Below are 23,625 nucleotides of genomic sequence, written 5' to 3'. Positions count from 1 at the left end.
AATTTTTAAGTTAATATTACAGTTTTCTTCTTCTTTTTTTAACAAGAAAGAGACAGAGAAACAGAGAGAGCGGGCAGACAGGAAGGGAGAGAGATGAGAAGCATCAACTCATTTAAGGCACTGTAGTTGTTCATTGATTGCTTTCTCATATGTGCCTTGATGGGCGGGGGGGAGGGAAATGACTCCAGCCAAGCCAGTGACCCCTTGCTCAAGCCAGTGCCCTTGGGTCATGTCTATGATCCCATTCTCAAGCCAGCAACCCCAGTCTCAAGCTGGTGAGCCAACACTCAAGCTGGCAACCTTGGGATCCTCAGCATCTCAGGGCAGTGCTCTATCCACTGTACCACCACCTGGTCAGGCTATTCAGTTTTCTTGATGAAGGAAAACAGAAAAGCCAAAAGTAACAACTCTATGTTTGCCTCCAAATCCTCCTTTAATCTTTAAGTCTATATCAAGATTCCCCACATATAAATATTTCTTTTATTAGTGAAAACTCTATTACTTCCTAAACAAAGTTTTTTAAGCAAAGAATAACAAATACAGGAGTGAGCAAAAGTAGATTTATAGTTCATATGGAAAAAATACAAATTAATAAATAGTAATACAAGGATAAACTGTTTCACATACTCACAACTATAAACCTATTTTTGCCAACCCCTGTATAATCCTGTAACAAATATTTTTCTTCATTTCTATCCTATAGATTAAATATTGACCAAAAAAACCCAAAAAACAAAAAACACTTCAGAAAAATATGTAAAACCTTGTATGGAATATAAAAATTATTTTATGTTAATGAGGGGAGCAGAGTTTGCCATCCCAAAATATGTCTCTCTGAGATACTTATTATTTTAAACTATTATTGTTAAGAAACAAATGACTCAGGAATGACCTTTGACCTTCCCTACTGCCTAAAAAATTTAGATAGAGAGCCTGTTCCAGGTAGGGAGCCATCTCCATAGATCACTCTACCATAATATAAACTAGGTGTGGTGGGAGAGACTCAGCAGAGCCTAAAGATCAATGTTCATGCTGGGTCCCCTTGTCTCTTCCTGGCCCTGCAAACCTTTATTTGTTTACTGAACATCTGCGCTTCTATGTCCATGTGAATTACCTTCTTATCCTTTGAAGCCCCAGACTCCTACCTCTGCTCCTTAATCGAAAAAGGCATACAAGCCTCAACTGCCCAACTTATCTCTGGGCCCCATATTCTTATGGAACTCCCTGTATGTATGTACAAAATTAAATTTGGTTATTTTCTCCTATTAATCTATCTCATGGCAATTTAATTCTCAGACCACCTAGCACTTATAGGTGTGGAATAAAATTATTTCTTCCACAACACTAATGCACATGAATTTATGGTCAAATGAAAGTGGAAAGGTATTAAATGTATTCAGCTAAATTCTGCACCATGTTATTTAGGTGTGATTCACCCTAAAGTTTATTGGATTTGTGATTTTATCTCAACGTATGTCTAAAGAGCAAATTGCCAAGCTAGTATTTTTTTTCTTAGAATGATGTATGATATAATTCACTATGGCAAACCAAATAATTAACCTGTAATTTGGAAGACAGTTTATTCGTATAACATTTTGTGATTATACATCTCTATCCACAAATTAATCTGTTACTGGTGAAATCTAGATTTTTTTCTTTCACAATCCGTAAGAGTGACTGCTGCTTCAGTCTCAATCATGAAGCAGTAAATCCAGACTTGCTTCGAGGCAGCTGGTTTATAAGCCCCTGGATATGCATAATTTCACAGAGAAATTAAAGTCACTTTGCATCAACAATTGTTTACAATAACATTAACTTTAAGCACTTAAAAAGAATTATTTTAGGTGTACCTTTTTCAAGTAGTTTGCCTTTGTAGACACAAAGGTTTTCCCCACCACAGTGCTGTTGATAAACCTTTATTTCATCGCGGAAGTCCGAGTGATCATAAGCTAGGTGCACGTTTTTCCCCAAATAGATCATTGTAATAGCTGCATTACTATGCAGTGGTGTTTTATTAGTCCTTCTTGAATCCTAGAATAAACAAAAAAGGGGGGCTAATTAACTAATTACCCTCTGATCAAAATGTGACAACATTGAAATGTAAAAAATAGAAAAGATTATTTTTAGGTATCTAGCAACAAAACCTTTATAAAATATCAATCTACATAGTGCACTAAAATTAAAGCCCATTATGAAATATATTCTTCCAACAATTATGACATATCCATTTTGGCTTTGTATTTTCAATTAAATGCTAGGGACTTGGACAGAATCTATCACGTTTTATTTTATATGTGCACGCACGTGTGTGTGTTTTACATACAACCATGATATCAAAGATGCTAAGAGAAAACTGCTCTTAGCTCCTTTAGATGGTTCTCAAAAAAAAAATACTTAAATCAAATTAATTAACTAAATGTTGGTAGCATAATTTGGTTCTGATTTGAATTGCCTTTTATTGTGATTTAGCAATTGCATTTTTTGTTTTTTTATTGTTGTTTCTTATGACAGAAAGAGGAACAGATAAGGACAGACAGACAGGAAGGGAGAGAGATGAGAAGCATCAATTCTTCATTGCAGCTCCTTAGTCTCCTTAGTTGTTCATTGATTGATTACTCATATGTGCCTTGACCAGAGTGAGATGGGGGGACGGCTACAGCAGAGCGAGTGACCCCTTGCTCAAGCTAGTGACCTTGGGCTTCAATCCAGTGACTTTTGGGCTCAAGCCAGTGACCATGGGGTCACGTCTATGATCCCACTGTCAAGCCAGCGACCCTGCGCACAAGCTGGTGAGCCTTGCTCAAGCCAGATGAGCCTGCACTCAAGCCGGAGACCTTGGGATTTCAAACCTGGGTCCTCCATGTCCCAGTCCGATGACTGTATTCACTGTGCTACCGCCTGGTCAGGCTAGCAAATGGTTTTTTTGTTGTTTTGGGGGGATTGTTTTTTGTTTTGTTTTTTGTATTTTTCTGAAGTTGGAAACGGGGAGGCAGTCAGACAGACTCCCGCATGCGCCCGACTGGTATCCACCGGCACGCTCACCAGGGGGTGATGCTCTGCCCATCTGGGGCGTCGCTCTGTTGCAACCAGAGCCATTCTAGTGCCTGAGGCAGAAGCCCCAGAGCCATCCTCAGCACCCGGGCCAAATTTGCTCCAATGGAGCCTTGGCTGTGGGAGGGGAAGAGAGAGACAGAGGGAAAGGAGAGGGGAAGGGGTGGAGAAGCAGATGGGCGCTTCTTCTGTGTGCCCTGGCTGGGAATCAAACCCGGGACTCCTGCATGCCAGGCTGATGCTCTACCACTGAGCCAACCGGCCAGGGCCTAGCAATTGTTTTTTAATTGTGCACTTTATCTTTACACTTTAGCGCTGACACCTTATTTTATTTCAATGCACACATCTGATGCCTTCTGCAGTCACTCTGAGGATCAGGGACAGCATGTTACATGCCTGGCATTATCCAATTTCACAGGAAGCATTTGATTCAATGAATACCAATATTATTAATATTATTTTAAATATCAAACATACCCACTAACAAAATAAAATTACCTCATAACCTATCTGATATTCTCTGTCATTGACCACTTTAAAGAATCAATAAAATAAACAAACTTAAATGCCAGCAATAAAATGACTTATTCCTTATCTCCTGCTTTATATATTTTAAACTATTTTCACAATAGTGAATAAGCAGTGTTTGCCTAACCTTTAAGAAGAAGATGAGGGAAGACACAGAAAAAGGAAGAGGAGGAAGAGGCAGAGAACTAAGAATGGCTCCCTGAGAGACTTTCAAAGGGCCTAGTAAGAATATATTTTTGCTTCTAACATCACACAGAGGCCATACGTTACTTTTATCCTACTTCACTTTTCTAAAAATCAATTTTTAGCTAAATGAAAAATGTGAAGAGACAACTTTTAGTGAATCCAGGGCAATCCTTTGAGTTTGATTTCATTGAGTTACAGAAACCTTGGAAGCATGCATTTCTTTATGTATAGCAAAGCCACAATAAAAATTTCTGAAGGGACTACTAACATATTTCCATCTTCCTACCCATCCCCTTAGACATCAGAGGATTTTTCCTCATTCAATTCTATTTCTCTGAAGCAAAAACCGGACAAAGTAAATCTGATAAATGAAATCCTCCACGTGACAACCGGAAAAGTGTAAATAGCGGGGGAGTTTGAGGTTTAAAATGTAAGCCAATTGTCTTGACTGTAGACACACGGAGCTTCCAGACAGAAATATTTCAGGGACATCAAGAGCCATGAAGGCAAATGAGCAAACTGGATAATTCTGTGAAGATGAGAAACATCTCCCTGAGTCACAGTTGAAAGCAAAGGCATGAGGGCAGGCCTGGCTCCTAGTTGTAAAATTATCCACGTCTCCTCCTGCCTGGGCATCTGTGGAACTGTGACATACATGTATGTGTGCAGCTCAACGCAAAATCACCAGCTTAAGACATAGCCAGCTCCAAGTATCCATTCAAACATTTCATATGACGGATGAAATGAGTGCATGCCCCTTCTGTTTCTAAGGCGGCATGGATTCCGAGGCAGTCCTACGAGCCTCTGGTAGATAAGCACTGTATAAATACGAGATAAGAGGGGGATTGGGGTGAAGGAAAGCCTGCCCTGCCTCACATATGCAAAATGAGAAGTGGAAGGAGAAACATATAAAAATAAAAAAGACAGCTCTTCACCCTTTCGTTTACTCTTACAGTCTTTTATCTTGGAAAGTGTATTCCCAATAGCTACAGCTTTTTCCTGGGTCTAGGTTGCTTCATTCATTTTTAAAATATTCCCCAATTATTGCCACTAAATAACATTTTCGGGGTTCTAACAGGAGACCCAGTGACAGCTCACAATTAAATATGTGTACTAGGAAACAAACAATTGTTTCTCTCAGCTGACTAAATTGCCTATATACCTACCATTTCCCAATGTTATAATGACCCCAGACTGATAAAACTTGAACAAGCTTTCATGGCCCTTGCTATCATCCTCCAGCAAAAGTCAAAACCATCTGTGAAAATTCAGCTCTATAAAAGGCCTCATGGCCCTGCACAACTCTGGATTATCTTTCTGACTTCCTTCTCCACTTGTTTATGACTTTCCTTCTCATTTCTTTTCAGATTTCTCGGGCAAATACAATATGAGCTGACAAACAGTAAACTGATTGAGTAGTTAACCAGTGAATCATGGTATATTTGTAATATTTAGCATTCAATTGATAAGTTAAATGTTCACTGGGATCTTTTGTATCCCTGCCCAGGCCTGTGTGAGGGGTGGCTATAAGAAATTTCTATAGATGTCAAAGTGCCTGTACTTGTTGATAATATTGGGTAGCCATTCTTTTCCTTTCCATCCACTTAACCAAACCCTGATGAACTCTGCACATCATAAAATCTTACCTGGACCAATGCAATAAACTTCTAGTTAGTAGGGTGACTGTAGAATTTGTCATTAAAATTAGGACACACAGTAAAAGAGCTGTTACTAATAATTATGCTAGAAAATAATGAGCATTAATTTAAACTGTTCCAAGAAAGATTGAGATGTATGATTACCCAAATAATTGATTTCCCCACTTGTGGCCTGATGGCCCTCAAAATCAAAAAGCTTTCCATAATTATAGGAACCTGATAGGAATCAGAACACAGAAACTGAGTCAGGGAGCCCTGTTAAACAAAATGCCACCATTGCTGATTCCGCCTGATAAAGAACAACAGAAAGCCTGAACACAAAACGTGTTAGGCAGCCCCGTGTTGATTCTCATGGCCTCAGGAAGAAAAAACTCTGGCAGGTGCCAGAGGTGGAGAGTTCCAGTGTTCATGTCCTAAAGGCTCAGGAAGCAGCTGATTATCATGGCAACATCTGTCTCATTTGGTTCTTCTCACTCTCCTTACTGGTTTTTCCTTAGCTCTCCTCCTTCCTCTTTTGCTCTGTTATGCTCCTCTTTTCACTTTCCTCTTTCCCATTTCTTACCCCATGCCACCTGCTTATTCCTGCCATGCTGACACACACCTCAATTCCGAAGGGATCCCAGCTCCGAATTTTGAGGAAGCTGAATTGACACACGCGCCTTCCCTTTCTATTCTCTGTTAAGAACTAGAAATCCTCCAGCTGGAATTTGCTTTGGGTGAAAAGACCCCAAATCTGTCCCTCTTGGTAAAGAGGCCGGCACTTGAACTCCCACTGCTGCGGACACCCAGAAGCACCTTTGTTTCTTCCTTTTTACCAAGGTTGTGTTCCACAATGCCATCTTCTAGGATATTTTGTGTTGAACTGGATTTTTAAGTTGTTGTTCAAGTCCTGTTAGTTATGTAGTCACCAGACTAAAGGAAATATATTTAAGCAAATATATTGTTTAAAGTGTGTGTTCAAAATAAATCAATCCTAATATGAGATAGGTTGACTAGTCATATATTAAAAACATGATAATGTTTTTTTTTTCATTTTCAAATATGAGTCCACTGGTGAGAAAAGCCAAGTCTAAAACATACCAACATAACACACTAACTAGAATGAAAATTTAAAAAACATTTTTTAAATGAATTAAAACAGGAGAAATGGGCAACTTCTCTAGCAAAGTTAATATTTGTTAGACTTTACTTGTTAGAGAAAAAGGGGTCTATATCAGTAAGGTATAATTGATTTTCATAATATTTATCTCAGCTAACAAGTACAATTAAGTGTTTATTTTTTCACATCTATAATAAAGCAATACCTGTTTATGAACAGTGTTAATAAATATTTGATTAAATATAAATAAAATCAAATGCCTACCCTCAACAAGCTTCATAATCTATAAACAGAAAGAAAGAAAAATAAATGTACATGAGCTGTTTTAAAAATTAGAATACAGTGAGAGATATAAGAAAAGTAACAAAGTCCTTCTGCATAAAGGAAGAGAGAATCTTACTGTAATGTGCAGAAACACATTGTAAAATACAAAGTGTTTGAGAGGTGCTGGGAAAGACTTGAAAACATGTTCTGATCTCTCAGGTCCTCAGCGTAATTCATAGAAAAACAACATTTGCCTTCTTAATAGAAATATCAGAGGTCTAACTGGTGTCTGTGTTGAAGAAACACTTGATCAATTATAATTATTATCATCAAAGACTTGAGGGGGAAAGTCTTGTAAATAAGTTCCCAGCATAGGCCTGACCTGTGGTGGTGCAGTGGATAAAGCGTTGAACTGGAACACTGAGGTCACCGGTTCAAAACCCTGGGCTTGCCTGGTCAAGGCACATATGGGAGTTGATGCTTCTCTCTCTCTCTCTCTCTCTCTCTCTCTCTCTCTCTCTCTTTCTCTCTCTCTCTCTCTTCTCTAAAATGAATAAATAAATAAAAATTAAAAAAAAAAGTTCCCAGCATATAGTAAAGGTCCACTAAAGAAAAAGTACAGGTCCTGTCCGGTTGGCTCAGTGGTAGAGCATGGGCCTGGCGTGGATGTCTTGGGTTCAATTCTGGTCAGGGCACACAGGAGAAGTGCCTATCTGCTTATCCACCCCTCTCCCTCTCGCTTCTCTCTCTCTCTTCTCCTCCCCTCTTGCAGCCATAGCCCTATTGGAGCAAGTTGGCCCTGGGCGCTGAGGATGGCTCCATGGCCTCCGCCTTAGGCACTAAAAAGCAGTTTCAGTTGCAAAAGAGCAAGAGCCCCAGATAAGCAGAGCATCACCCCCTAGTGAGCTTGCCAGGTGGATCTCGGTTGGGGTACATGCAGGTGTCTGTTTCTGCCTCCCCATTTTCTCACTAAATAATAATAAAAAAAGAAAAAGTATAATTATTGTTGTCATCATTCAATATAAACTTCCATATTTTATTAAAGTTAACAAAAAGAAAAAACATAATGGTACATAATTGAGAAAAAAACTAATATAGATGATTTAAAAGTTAGTGAATTTCTGGCTGGCAGGAAGGAGTAAAAAAATAGTACAGTTCAGAGGTGAGAAAGTGGTGGGCTGACCAGTTGAGGGTGTTGGGAGTAGTTCAGTTTGGCTTGGATAAGAGCAGAGGGAAATCAGGAAAGGAGTAAAAATATGAAAGCCCTTGAATGCCAATGTGCTATGCATGTATTTTTATTCTGATAAGTTGACCTCTGGGACTTATGACCTTGGGGAGACTGCCCCTCTCAGGACTAACCCATTCTTACAGCTAGGAAAGCACTTCCCATCTGCAAACCAGTCCAGAGCCCACATCCATCCTCCCCCTTGGCTATCTGGCTCTTGAACTCTGGACTCATGGTTCTCCCACCCTAATCACCCTGGATCAGGTACCAGACAATTCAGTACAGTCCTTACACTCCAGAGCCTGTCAGAATTATTCATATCACCCACTCCTGAGCCTGCTTTCCCTGCCTCTCCTGTTCCTTTTCCCAGAAACCACAGCAAACTCTCTTACCTGTGTTTTCTCGACACTCCCTCAGCCTTCTGACTGACCCTAGTGCTTCCCTCTATTGCCCTGTGTGACATGGTGTGACAGCTACTTTTATATATCACTCTAGTGGGGCCACAGTGCCCAGTTATGTGGTCAAACATTGTTCTGGACAGAACCCTGACTAATATATGGCATGCCCCTTTCTCTTGGGAACTGTAAGTGACAAACTGTCTCTTCAGTGGCAATGAGCTCCTGACTTATAAAACTCAATATACTCAGATAACAATAAAATCTACATTATAAAACAGCTAGGCAGAAGGATATACCTGCTCCTATTAGGAAAAAGAAATGAGTGAAGTTTTTAAGCAGAGGAGGAGCATGCTGAAAGCTCTTCTATAAAGTTTAATTTAACATCATTATGTAGAATCCACTATTACTGAAATGGACTTCGCTTACTCTTTTTTTCTTTTCCTGACTTTCGCTTCTGCTTCCTGACTCTACATGCTAACTTCCTATTCATCTTTCAAACCCCATTCCGAATGCCACCTTCTTTCTGAAGCACTCTCCCGTCTCCTCATTCAGAATAAATATCTCCTTCCTCTCCATTCCCATTGGGCTTTATTTATACCACTGTGCTTGTTCTCATCACAATGTATCATGGTTAATTGTAGATATTTCTGTCTCCGTTGCTAAACTGCAATTTTTCTGAGAACAAGGATTCAGCGTCATTTATCTTGGTAGCGTCAGCACCTAGCATAGTGCTTGTCATTATCAATAAAGCTAAATGGAGCTATTTGTTGATTTACAGGCAGGACATAAGTATGTAGATGATTGCAATAGCCTGGATAAGAGTCAGATAGAAAGCGTCTGAACTTGAAGATGTAGCAGGGAGAATGAAAAAAGATTATCAGGTATGCGAGCATTGTTACGGTGCAGAGCTGTGCTGTCTGAGACAGTACCCACTTGCAATATTTGGGTGCTGGGTACTTGAAAGGTAGCTTATTCAAATGAGAAGTGCTGTGAGTATAACATACTTATTAAATTAATTTAAAGACATGGTATTAAAAATGTATAATATCTCATTACAAATTTTTATATTGATTACATGTTGAAATAACATTTTGAATATACTTAGTTAAATAAATATATTATTAAAATGAACTTCACAAGTTCTTTTTACCTTTGGAAATGCAGTTATTAGGAAATTAAAATTGCTTATGTGGCTTACATTATATTTCTATTGGACATTTCTGATCTAGAGAACTTGGCAATTAACTTGATGTGTGATGAAGAGGGAAGAAGGAATACTAGAGCTCAAATTATTACCGAAAAGGTCATGCTTTATGAGAAATAAAAGCAATTAAATGAAAAACCTGACTTAAATTGTAACCATGTCAAATTTGAGGGGCAGCAGGACTTAACAATCAGGCATCTGTGATTACACAGGGCTCATTTGGAGTCTAAGAAGTGGATAAGTGGCCTCAACCAGATATAAAGAAAACCCCAAATTAGTTCTTGCCTGAAGAAGTTCTTTGCTCTCTCTTTCACAAATCATGTGAAAATTAAACAAGCTTGGTTTCTTTTTAGTTGATAAAGATAATGATTAAGTAGGTTCTTATCTGCAAGCCTGTATTTTCACATTTATAAACATGACTTATGGAACCCTCCACATTCTCAGTAGGCTGCTGTGTAGAATAGGCAACCAGCAATCCTGAGTTGAGAACACAAATCTGACACAAACAGTGAACTGTCAGAAAGAGAAATTAAGGAAACAATCCCCTTCACTATTGCAGCAACAAAAAAAAAGTACCTAGGAGTAAATTTAACCAAGGAAGTTAAAGACTTGTACTCAGAAAATTATAAAACATTGATAAAAGAAATCAAGGAAGACACAAACAAGTGGAGGCATATACTGTGCTCATGGTTAGGAAGAATAAACATAATTAAAATGTCTATATTACCCAAAGCAATTTATAAATTCAATGCAATACCAATTAAAATACCAATGACATACTTCAAAGATATAGATCACATATTCCAAAAATTTATATGGAACCAAAAAAGAACACGAATAGCCTCAGCAATCTTAAAAAAGAAGAATAAAGTGGGAGGTACCACACTTTCTGGTATCAAGTTATACTACAAGGCCATTGTACACAAAACAGCTTGGTACTGGCATAAGAACAGACATATAGATCAATGGAACAGAACAGAGAACCCAGAAATGAACCCACATCTTTACAGACAACTGATATTTGACAAAAGAGGCAAGAGCATACAGTGGAGTAAAGACAGTCTCTTTAATAAATGGTGTTGGGAAAACTAGACAGCTACCTGCAAAAAAAATGAAACTAGACCACCAACTTACACCATGCATAAAAATAAACTTAAAATGGATAAAAGACTTAAATTGTGAAACCATAAGTATCCTAGAAGAAAACTTAGGCAGTAAGCTCACCGACATCTATTGCAGCAATATCTTTGCTGAATTATCTCCACAGGCAAATGAAATAAAAGACAGGATAAACAAATGGGACTATATCAACTAAAAATTTTTTGCACAGCTAAAGGTAATATGAAGAGAATAAAAAGACAAACTACACAATGGAAGAACATATTCAACAATACATCTGATAAGGGATTAACAACCAAAATTTATAAAGAACTTGTAAAACTCAACACCAGGAAGACAAACAATCCAATCAAAAAATGGAAAAAAGAAATGAATAGACACTTCTCCAAAGAGGACATACAGATGGCCAATAGACAAATGAAAAATGTTCAACATCACTAATCATTAGAGAAATGCAAATTAAAACCACAATGAGATACTACCTCACATCAGTCAGAATGGCGCTCATTGACAAAACAACACACGATAGGTGCTGGTGAGGATGTGGAGAAAGGGGAACCCTCCTGCACTGCTGGTGGGAATGCAGACTGGTACAGCCACTGTGGGAAACAGTATGGAGATTCCTCAAAAACTTAGAAATGGAAGTGCCCTTTGACCCAGCCATCCCACTTATAGGAATATATCCCAAGGACACCATATCACTAACTGAAAAAAAGAAATGCACCTCCATGTTTATGGCAGATTGTTCACAATAGCAAAGATCTGGAAACAGCCCAAGTGTCCGTCAGTGGATTTAAAAGCAGTGGTACATATATACAATGGAATACTATGGGGCTATGAAAAAAAAGGAAATAATACCTTTTGCAACAATATGGAAGGACCTGGAAACTATTATGTTGAGTGAAATAAGCCAGGCAGAGAAAGAAAAATATCATATGATCTCACTTATTTTAGGAATCCAAGGAATAATGAGAACTGAGGAACAGAACTGAGACAGAGGAGGGATCAAAGCGACAAGAGGAAAAGAGGACAGAGGGAAAGAGGATGATAGGATGGGATAATCCTGAAGGGAAGGGGGGAGGGTGTTGTAGGGAGGGGGGCAAAAGAGATGTTGAGGGGAATGGGGGGAGGGGCAATGCATTTGGGGTGACCCTAGAATCTATGTAAACACAATTAATTAAATAAAAATAAATAAATAAATAAAAAAGAACACAAATCTGCAGATGGAGAAGATAAACCTCAGAGCAAGTTCTAACTAGTCTCATAGAGTCTATAAAAGCAGTATAAAACTCTGCTGATCCTAGAACAAAATGAAACTAAGAAAAAGGACACAGCAGCAATATGTTGGGCTATGAGATCTACCCCACCTCAATATTTGGCTCCAGGGATCATCCCCTAGAGCCATGATGGCGAACCTTTTTATAAAAAATGCCCACTTTTGCCGTGCTGGTCAACCTGGTCCCTCCTGCCCACTAGTGGGCGTTCCAGCTTTCATGGTGAGTGGTAGTGGAGCAACCAAACAGCACCGCGATTGGCCCACCATGAAAGCTGGGACGCTCACTAGTGGGCAGGAGGGACCGGGTTGACCAGCACTTCAAAAGTGGGCAGGTTTTATAAAAAGGTTCACCATCACGGCCCTAGAGACAGATCACAGAATCCAGGGACCATGTTTTACACTCAGAGAGGAACCAGTGGTGGGCCACCAGGAAACCATATTTCTTTGACTTCTACTTCTTGCTTTCTTTTTAAGATCATTTAAAACAGTGGTTCTCAACCTGTGGGTCCCAACCCCGGCGGGGGTCGCCTAAAGCCATTGGAAAATACATAATGCATATCAGGTATTTACATTCTGAATCATAACTGTAGCAAAATTACAGTTATGAAGTAGCCACCAAAATTATTTTTTGGTTTGGGGTCATCACAACATGAGGAACTGTATTGTGGGGTCATGGTATTAGAAAGGTTGAGAACCACTAATTTAAAGGATACTTTGGGGTGGTATTCATAAAATAAAAGAGTGAATTTATTGTGTGAAATAGTCATGACAGCCATTTCCCCTTAAATTAATTATTTCAGATCAAAATAAAATAAATCCAAGTACTAAAAGTAAAAGTGCATCAGTCACCTCATTGTGCCAATTTTATTCTATACCCCAGGCCTCAGGAACTAATGACAAATCCAAGAGACACCTAGATAACTATCAAAACCATGTAGGAAGATGACTGCATCTTGAATAATAATAATAAAAAGTTCCAAGATCTAAGTGAATGGTGATGGCTAGATTTAGACGTGAAGAATCAGAAGAGGCCCTGGCCAGTTGACTCAGTGGTAGAGTGTCGGCCTGGCATGCAGAAGTCCCGGGTTTGATTCCCGGCCAGGGCACACAGGAGAAGCGCCCATCTGCTTCTCCGCCCCTCCCCCTCTCCTTCCTCTCTGTCTCTCTCTTCCCCTCCTGCAGGGAGGCTCCACTGGAGCAAAGATGGCCCGGGTGCTGGGGATGGCTCCTTGGCCTCTGCCCCAGGCGCTAGAGTGGCTCTGGTAGCAGCAGAGCGACGCCCCGGAGGGGCAGAGCATCGCCCCCTGGTGGGCAGAGTGTCGCCCCCTGGGGGACGTGCTGGGTGGATCCCGGTCGGGCGCATGCAGGAGTCTGTCTGACTGTCTCTCCCCGTTTCAGCTTCAGAAAAATGCAGGAAAAAAAAAAAAAAGAATCAGAAGAGACACAAAGGAGTAAGACAAGTGATAAAAAGAGGTGAGCAAAGAAGCAGGAAAAGAGTTTTAGGGAAGAGAGACAGGGAATTTTCCAGGCAGAGTCAATAAGAGCTTAAAATGTTACTACCTAAGAAAACTTACAGTAAGTAGAAAATAAAAACTAATATGATAGTAGTAAGTCTAAATATACTACTAAGTAAAATAAATGTAATTCGACCAAACTCACTTATTAAAGAAACAGAAATTCTCAGCTTGAAGTAAACACAAAGCACCTATATGTTGCATAAATACATTTAAAGTCTAAAGCTTAAATATAAAAATATCAAAGGATATAAGTAAAACAAATATATATTAATACTAATCTAAAGAAAATAAAAAAAAGAGCTAATAGCAAAAATAGTTTATTTTAAGGCCAAAAGTAAAGAGTAATAAAGAAGATGTTTTTAATAAAATAAAAAAAATCACCTCGCCAGTAAAATTGCATAATTCTAAACCTGAGAGCATATAACAAGATGTTCTCAACATTTACGAAACAGGACTGACATTTACAAAACAAAACAAGGGGTAATTGACATATCTACAATTACAGAGAATGATCATTAGAATTCAGAACCTAGGAGGATACATGGGTTTTTAAAAATGCTAAGAATGTAAAAATATGAATGACATAATTTACATTTCTTATCTATTGGGCATTTATAGAACGCTGATCCTAACATTTAGAGAAGCACATTCTTTACAAAAATTGAACATATATTTGTCTACAAAGCAAGTCTCCACAAATACCAAAGAATCAAAATCATACAGAACAAGAATAAAGAACTTTTTAAAAGTAACATTCAGTGAACACAAAGGGAGTACTTAGAATTAAAATAAAGCAGTAGAAGAAAAAACTCCGCAGTATGTGCGAAAGATAATATTGGAGAAATATCCCAGCACGTAGAATAAAAAGATAAAGAAGTAGAAAATGGGAGAAAAAAGTTAAGAATATTAGAGCATCAGTTTAGTAGTTCCAACATCCCCAAAATACCAAAATAGGAATTTCAAAAAGAAAGAACACAGGGTTTGTTTTAGTTTTTTGTTTGTTTGTTTGTTTTGTTTTGTTTTGTTTTTTTAAACCAGTGTAAACTGAAACCTTGTGATTCAAGAGACATACAAGCCAAGGGTTGTCAAGCCAGAATGCCTATAGACAGACACCATGCTTCGTTTCTAACCTCAACGCAGAAGCCCAAGGGAAGCTGCCTCAGATGCTGATCTGTGCTTCACCTGTCAGGACCACAGGATGGAGAAGTTGCTGCTCTCTCCTTTGTGAGAAGAAGCTTATTCACCCAGCCATGTTACTGTTGATGTTCACTGGCTAGCCCACACAAGGACCTCCCTAGATGCCCTGACTCTGTTGAGCCCTTATTTTCTTAGGACACACTCATAACCTGGCTTCACTGACTTTCCCAAAAGGGGCACTTAAAACTATACATACTGTATATAAAATAGCCTCAGACTGTGATTCAAAACCTCTATTCAGCTTAGCTTCTGCTAGAGATATTATCTGTTTGTTGCAATGTTAGGTTTTGGCTTATTTCTGAAGTTCTAAACGTGACAGAACTCCAAAGAAAAGCAAAGACTCAGCTAACACAGATGTTAGTATGGTAGTTCCTCTGAGAAGCAATATGGGTTGTGATGGCTCAGGACTAGGAGGCTCATAAAATGGCAGCACTGTTCTACTTTGTCAAGAGGTAACAGTATAAACATGGGAATTTGCCTAATTATTGTTAAGTTTTACATATAGATTTTTATATATTCTTAGGGTTTATGAGACATTTAAACATTTTTAAAAGTATGAACAGGTAGAGTTTACCTGGTAATTATGTTTCAACATCAGGAAATCAAATGTTGCCACCAAGTGAGGATGATGAGGAAGTCACTATATTTGCTAAGTGGGGGCCACATCCTTCAAGACAGCATGTTTGTTGGCCTGGTGGAGACCAGTACCAGCAGGCAAAGGATTCAAAATAAGTTGGTAATTGTAGTAGATTCTTTTATTGCTCCAAATACTCACTGCCCCTATCTGTGAAAGGATGATACGTCTCACTCTATTAATATCAGGTTTGGTACTGGAGTTCAAATGCAAGTGACATGTGTCAGTTCTGAGTGGAATCTTAAAAACATTCCATGGGTCTGCCGTCCATGAGGCCAACATACCCCAGACAGGGTAAACTTCTCAAGTCTAGGTCCCAGAATTGCCGCTGACCAATAGCAGATAATAATGAGAACAAAAAATAAACCTTTGTTGTTGTAAGCTGACTTGCCTGGGTAACAGTAACCTATTCTTTAGAGAACTTTGCAGTAAGAAAGGGTAAAACAGAAGTCTAAGGCTACAGAATGTGAGGAAAGGATTTCGTTACTTTATATAAGGCCTAGGTATTTTGAGACAGAGATGGTTATTAGAGAGAGAATGAAAATACAAATCATAGAGGAGAATGGCAGTGTTAGGTGCCATGGGTAATGGAAAAGGATAAAATCAAGGACATAAGGCAAAGTGTGAGCTCAGAGATAAGGAATACAATGCTTTGTCAGAGATGGTAACAAAAGAAGAGTATTGGTGAAAATAGAAGAAAAGGGAGGAAATTTGAGCAAGCACAAGATATATACTCTCAATTTTTTTAGAAAGTTATTGGTGAGGATAGATGCTGAGAGTAAGATGCAGATAAAGAGTAAATCAAGAATGAGGTTGGTTATAATGGCATTTTTCACAGAACTAAAATAAATAATTTAAAAAACAAACTTTAAATTTAAACCCAAACAGCCCAAACAATATTGAGAAAGAACAAACCTGGAGGTATCATGCTTCCTGGTTTCAAACTATACTACAAAGCTATAATAATCAAAACAGTATGGCACTATGCAGACTTTTCCTGGATATGGTCTTTTCCTAGACTCCTGCTCCTTGTGACAGCTCCTAACAGACTGAACTGGGATTGGGTTGCATTTTCAGGGATTTGGAATGATGTTGGTGCCAACTTGGACTTGGTGAACATGTTAAGGACACTACTCTTTTATGGATTTTTGCTGTATTGCCAAGAGTTTGCTTAAAGGCCTTAATCACTGTAAAAAAAAAATAGAAGACTGGATAAAGAAGATGTGGCACATATACACTATGGTATACTACTCAGCCATAAGAAATGATGACATTGGATCATTTACAACAAAACGGTGGGATCTTGATAACATTATACAAAGTGAAATAAGTAAATGAGAAAAAAAAAGAACTGCATGATTCCATACATTGGTGGGACATAAAAACGAGACTAAGAGACATGGACAAGAGTGTGGTGTTAACGGGGGGGGGGGGGGGGGGGAGGAAGAGGGGGAGGAAGAGGGGGAGGGGCACAAAGAAAACTAGATAGAAGGTGATGGAGGACAATCTGACTTTGGGTGATGCAACATAATTGATCAACAAGATAACCTGGACATGTTTTCTTTGAATATATGTACCCTAATTTATTGATGTCACCCCATTAAAATTAATAAAAATTAAAAAAAAATAAAATATACATCTCAAAAAAAAAGAAAATAAAACAAACAAATAAACAAAACCAGTATGGCATTAATATGAAAACAGATATACAGATCAATGGAGCAGAATAGAGAGCTCAGAAATAAACCTGCACATACATGAACAATTAATTCACGACAAAGCAACTAAGAACATGCAATGGGGAAAGAACCATCTCTTCAAAAAATGCTGCTGGTAAAATTGGAGAGCCACATGCAAAAGAGTGAAATTAGGCCACTATCTTATATCATATACAAAAAATAATTCAAGATGGATTAAAGACCTGAATGTAATACCTGAAACCATATGAAACCATTAAATTTCTAAGAGAAAAACAATAGACAATAAAGTCATTGATAAGCTTCTGTCTCACTGATTTTTTTTTTTTTTGGATATGATTCCAAAGGCAAGAGAAACAAAACCACATATAAACAAATAGGATTACATCAAACTGAAAGCTTCTTCATAGCACAGAAAACCATGAACAAAACTAAAAGGCAACCTACTGAATGTGAGAAGATATTTTCAAATCAAATATCTGATAAAAGGCTAATATCCAAAATATATTTAAAAAAACTCACACAAGTCAACAACACAGAAACAAACCACCGAATTATAAAATGAGCAGGTGATTTAAATAACCATATTTTCAAAGAAAACATGCAGATGGCCAACAGGCAATGAGAAGCTGTTTAACATCACTAATTTTCAGGGAAATGCAAATCAATACCACAGTGAAACATCACCTCACACCTATTAGAATGGCTATTATCAAAAAGACATTAAATTACAAGTGTTGGAAAGAATGTGAAGGGAACCCTTGTACACTGTTGGTGAAAATGTAAACTAGTGCAGCCAATATGGAAAACTGTATAAATATTCCTCAAAAAGTTAAGGTTAGAACACTATATGACCCAGCTATTTCACTTCTGGGTATTTATCTGAAGAATACAAGTATTTTAAAAAGAAATATGGCCTGACCTGTGGTGGCACAGTGGATAAAGCGTTGACCTGGAATGCTGAGGTTGCCAGTTCAAAACCCTGGTCTTGCCTGGTCAAAGCACATATGGGAGTTGAAGCTTCCTGCTCCTCCCCCCTTCTCTCTCTCTCTCTTTCTCTCTCTCTCTCTCTCTCTCTCTCTCTCTCAATCTCTCTTTCTCCTCTAAAATGAATAAATAAATAAAAATAATTTTAAAAAAAAGAAATATGCACCCCTAGGTTCATTGAATCATTAGTTAAAATAATCAAGATGTGGCAACAACCTAAGTGTCTATCAATGAATGAATAATTAAAGAAGTCTCTCTCTCTCATACACACACACACACACACACACACACACACACACACACACACACGAATACTACTCAGCCAGAAGAAAAAAAGAAAACTTGCCATTTGCAATAACATGGACGGACCTTGAGGGCAATGTGCTAAGAGAAAAAGGTCAGGCACAGAAAGATAAATATTATATGATTTCACTTATAAGTAGAATCTTAAAAGAACAGAGCAAATATACAACACAAAAACAAATTCATAGATACAAATAACAGATTGGTGCTTACTAGAGGGGATGGATATGAAGGAGAAAGCAAAATGGTTGAAAGGGATCACTTGTATGAGGATGGATAGTAACTAGACTTACAGTAGTAAACACCATGTAGTATTTACAAATATCAAATTATAATGTACTCTTGAAAGATATATATATATCATATAGATATAGATATATAGATATATGTATATAAAATCTTATATACCAATATTACCACAATAATAATAGAAAAAAAAAGTGAGGTTGATTTTGAAGAGCCAGCATGCAGTCTATAGTTTGTTTGTTTCTTTCTTTTTTTTCTTTTTGTATTTTTCTGAAATGAGAAGCAGGGAGGCAGAGAGACTCCTGCATGTGCTTGACTAAGATCCACCTGGCAATGCCCACTAGGGGGCGATGCTCTAGCCATCTGGGCCATTGCTTTGTTGCAACCGGAGCCATTCTAGCACCTGAGGTGGAGGCCATGGAGCCATCCACAGTGCCTGGGCCAACTTTGCTCCAATGGAGCCATGGCTGGGAGAGGGAAAGAGAGAGATAGAGTAAAGGGAAAGGGAAAAGAGGGTAGAGAAGCAAATGGGCATTTCTCTGTGTGCCCTGACCGAGAATTGAACTCAGGACATCCACACACTGGGCTGATGCTCTACCACTGAGGCAACCAGCCAGGGGCATGCAGTCTATGTTCATGTTGATACTAAACTCCATGATTCTCAACCAGTAAAATGTTGAGCCAGTTACCTGCTAATAATCACAAAAGTTGCATATAATTATAATTAGTTGTATGTTTATAAAATAAAAATTGAGATCTTTTGCCTCCATATTAACCATATATATATATATATATGGTCTACCGGAAAGTTCTGTCCATTTTTGGAATAAAACAAAATATAAATTTTTCTTACCATCAATAAACTTTATTAAATAATATAATTGCCATTATTATTAATAATTTCTTGCCAGCATGAGGGTAATTTGTATATCCCATTTTTTAAAAATGTTTTATCTTTTGATGTGAAAAATTGAACCAGTGCTTGTTTGATATCTGCTTCATTTTTGAATTTTTTGCCATTCAAAAAATTTTGTAAGGACAAAAACAAGTGATAGTCGGTATTATTCCTTCATCAAACACTTTCAATAAATTTCTACATGCTTCTGTAGCATTTCTTCCTTGTTGAAATTCGTAAAGATTATAGTGGCGTAAATGAACTTTATCAGTAGCCATGGGTACACTATCGCTTCACACATAAGACTAACGTGAATCAACTTTGTTTTAATTTGCTACATCAGTATGTATACATTAAGTGATAAAAATAGAGAGGCACACATGTGCCAAATAAACATGTGCTTACGTGTCGAGACTTGTTGTGACAGAAACGGACAGAACTTTCCAGTAGGCCATATATATAATATATATATATATCTCACAAAAATTAGGGGATATTTTATCACTTCATATTTATTTTGAAATATTCCCTAATTTTTGTGAGCAGTATATCATATATATAGTCTAACTGGCCTTAGAACTATTCAACAGTGTGTGGAGGAAATGAGTGCAACAAAGTACAATATTTTCGAAGAACAATGGAAAAAATTTTTTTCTAAACACTATATAGTAATTTGCCAATAATCATTAAAAGTAAGCTTTAGTAAGGTATTTTATATATTAAGTTTTTTGTTATTTTTAAGTTTCTAAGTTTCACAAATTGAATGTTAAAATGTTTCTTATAACATGATTGAATGAGAAAATAAAGGAAATAATTGAAAATGGGTATAGTGCAAACTAAATATGATTGCAAGATTCACTGAATTATTTTTTATCAATTGTGAAATTAGTTACTGAACTACTCACATGTTTGATTTCAGATTCATTCAAGCTTAAATATAAAAGTATTATATTTCTTTATGCAAGTCATTTTGCCTTTGATTTTCTTACATTCTTTTACTGCACATCTAGAAAATTAATAATGCAATGTAATCCCTGATAAATTAATAAAAGAAAAATTGATTCCATAATCACCCTGGTAAAGATTGGTTCTAAGCTATTTGGAGCAGTGGTTGGGCGAAATCTTCTCCTTCTCCATGTTCCAGATCTATTTTCCCTTGTGATTTTTCCATTTGGGGGAGGAAGTGGAGGAAGAACAGGTATCATGTAACCGTTAATATTCAGAAGTTGATATCGATTCATTCCCTGTGAATTTTCCATGGAGTTCCTGAACTTCATCATTGCCTTCTTGCCCTGTAATCACATTTGTAATCACAAAAGAGCCAGTGAAAGAGAAGTGGTGACTCACTTAACCCAAAATTAGAGACAAGACTGTGTGATTGACATTGCATGCAAACACAACTGATATAAATAGGCAAACTCATAACACTCCAGTCCATTTGAAGTATCCATAGCAAATTAAAGTTTCATGAATTTTTAACCTTATTTAAGTATATTTTAAGCCAAATATACAGTGATGGCATCTTTTTGTTGTTGTTGTTGTTTAGATCTTTTTGTTTTCCAACTATTAGAAAACTTGTTTCTTTTGTCTGTTTATTTATTTATTTATTTATCTATTTATTCATTTTAGAGAGGAGAGAAAGTGAGAGAAAGAGAGAGAAGGGGGGGAGAAGCAGGAAGCATCAACTCCCATATGTGCCTTGACCAGATAAGTGCAGGGTTTCGAACCAGCGACCTCAGCATTTCAGGTCAATGCTTTATTCACTGCATCAGCACAGGTCAGGCCAGTGATGGCATCTTTATAGTACTTTTGAGATTTTTCCTGAACAACCCATGAAATCTGTATATAGTTAAACAATTTAGAATCAAGAACCTTGAAGTGTTTACTTTGAAGCAAGGTTGAATAGTCTACTTAACAATGGGGTGCTAGCACATTCTTCATATTTATTTCACCATTCCATGTGTTATACTATTTCTTGATAATATAATATCAAGTTACCAAATACAGATGCTAACTCAAAGACTCTATTCAGCTTATTTTCTCCCAGAAATTCAACTCATAAGAATAAATGCTACTCAAGATAATTACACAAGTACACTGATGTAAATATAAGGTTACACACACAGAAAAACAATAATTTATTTGAACCATCAATTCCATCATTTGGAGAATGTTTAACATAATTTTGCTTTATTCTTATCATAGTTCCTCACCAGGTTTCAAAAAGAATAGTGTGAATCTATTCATTCTGATATAAAAAGATCTATGTGGTATAATCATATATTTCTTTTAAATAATTTATATATGGATTTTGATAAAAGTAGAGAAGACTGGAAGATTTGACAAGGTTGTTCTGGGGATTTGGCTATTGAGCAAGATACCATTTTGCATTTATATATCTTTATATTATTTGAAAGTTTAATCAACATGCATTGCACCTCAACAATTAAAAAGCACCAAAGTCATAATCAATAATTCTGTTACATGTTTCAGGTATATTTGAGTCTTCAAAGTTTTCAAAAATTAATAATTCTGTGTGTCTGAGGGTAGTTTTCCAAATTTTAGGTCATCTTATTATTTAGGTCAAGTGTTATTAATGTTCCCATTTTACTTTTCTTATATTTTCCATTTTTCTGTGGTAGTGTATATAGATATTGCAATAACAAATATAAATTAAATAAATGAAAATAATAAGAACAATGAAATAAATGAATAGAAAACTTTTAGAGTTTGGGGATTTATTTAAAATTTCTAAGTAGTTGTCAGTCAAATGCATGCCTTATTTGAAAATGGTCTAATAATTTTTTTAAATGAACATGTTGTTTCTTACCTCATATTTTTAACCTAAAGCATCTTGAACATCTTTCCATGCCAGCACAAATAAGTCTACCTTATTTTAGATATATTTTAATATAACATTTTAAAACAATACCTTATTAAATTTTTAATTATCTTATATTTGTTCATTATAAATCTAAAGATTCTTAAATTTATTGATATTTCTTTGCATATACAGTATACATGTATTCTTAGGAAAAATTTCTATATGTTAAAATACTTGAACATGGTCATTTAAAATGTTGACAGAAAGACAAGATGGTGATGGAGTAGGCAGAAGTACCAACTTCCACCTCCCAGAACCAAATGGATTACAAACTAATTTTAAGAACCATCATTTGGAAAAACCAACTTTGGACTAAACTAAGAGGACTCTTCAACCAAGGAACACTGAAGAAAGCAAACTGAGACTGGTAGGAAAAGTGGAAAAGCAGAGAGTGCTGCCCAGCTCCCCAGAGCAAACGGCAGCTGGGAGAGACTCACGTGGCAGGAAGTGAGTTTAGCAGAGAGGGGAGGGTCCTGAGTCCCAGGGACAAAGCCCCAGCCTACAGCCCCAGAGCCCAGAAAAGGTGTAAGGACAGTATTTAGCTGGAAACAAGTCAGGATACTGTTTGTGAGAAAGAGACTGATTTCTCAGACCCAGGATTCTACTTAAAGGGACCATGCAGAACACCTCTCTCACAACCACTCACCTGGGGCTTCAGGGGACAGGGAGAGAGGAGAGGACTGGAGTAGCAGTAAGAGAGTGTAATCTAGGAGGCACAGGGAGAAACATTTTGGGAGACAGCCACCCTAACCTCTGGGACAAGTCACTCCCCAAATCTGAAGTGAATATTTCCCCTGGAAACAGCAATACCAGCAAAATGAAGCAGGACACCAGACAAACAAGCTCTCCCGTGGCACTCAGAGCAGAGTCATTTAGAAGGAGGGAGCTTTTGGAAATACAGTAGTGAGTCTTAGGGTCTGAGTTGCAGGGCTCCCACCCACATGGCTGAGGGCTCGCTGGAGGGCGGGTGGCGGTGGGATGCAGAAGCACAGTTCTATTGGCAAGGGCGGAAGCCAGCTGGCCACCACTGAGGCCCAGGTGTGAGCTCAGTCTTGCCCAGCTGGGGAGGAGGGGACATGCAAAAGAGGTCAAGCCCAGCTGCAGGCCATCTATAATCCAGCCCGCGGGGGAAGGGCAGGAGCCCTGGAAGTGGGGGAGACCCGCCCTTCAGCAATGGTGCAGGAACAAAGCCCTGCCCCACCTGCAGAACCTAGGCTTGTGGCCTGACTTGGGAGTAGGTTCCTCCCGCAGGGGTGG

The 23,625-nt window shown here is 37.7% G+C and overlaps 1 protein-coding gene across 2 annotated transcripts in view; it reads right to left on the bottom strand.

The window, feature by feature from the left end:
• The window catches only part of ERICH3 (glutamate rich 3), a 141,511-nt gene that overhangs the window by 55,408 nt on the left and 62,478 nt on the right, over nucleotides 1-23,625 (bottom strand). For both annotated transcript variants that reach the window (XM_066268881.1, XM_066268882.1), the window contains 2 exons: nucleotides 20,558-20,776; nucleotides 1,851-2,031 (listed from right to left, as the gene is read on the bottom strand). In XM_066268881.1, coding sequence (XP_066124978.1) covers nucleotides 1,851-2,031; nucleotides 20,558-20,776 — 400 coding nt within the window. The remainder of the gene's footprint in view (nucleotides 1-1,850; nucleotides 2,032-20,557; nucleotides 20,777-23,625) is intronic.

The sequence above is a fragment of the Saccopteryx bilineata genome, chromosome 3, assembly GCF_036850765.1.
Source record: "Saccopteryx bilineata isolate mSacBil1 chromosome 3, mSacBil1_pri_phased_curated, whole genome shotgun sequence".
In the NCBI taxonomy this organism is placed as follows: Eukaryota; Metazoa; Chordata; class Mammalia; order Chiroptera; family Emballonuridae; genus Saccopteryx; species Saccopteryx bilineata.
This window is presented reverse-complemented; position numbering and strand designations above follow the sequence as displayed.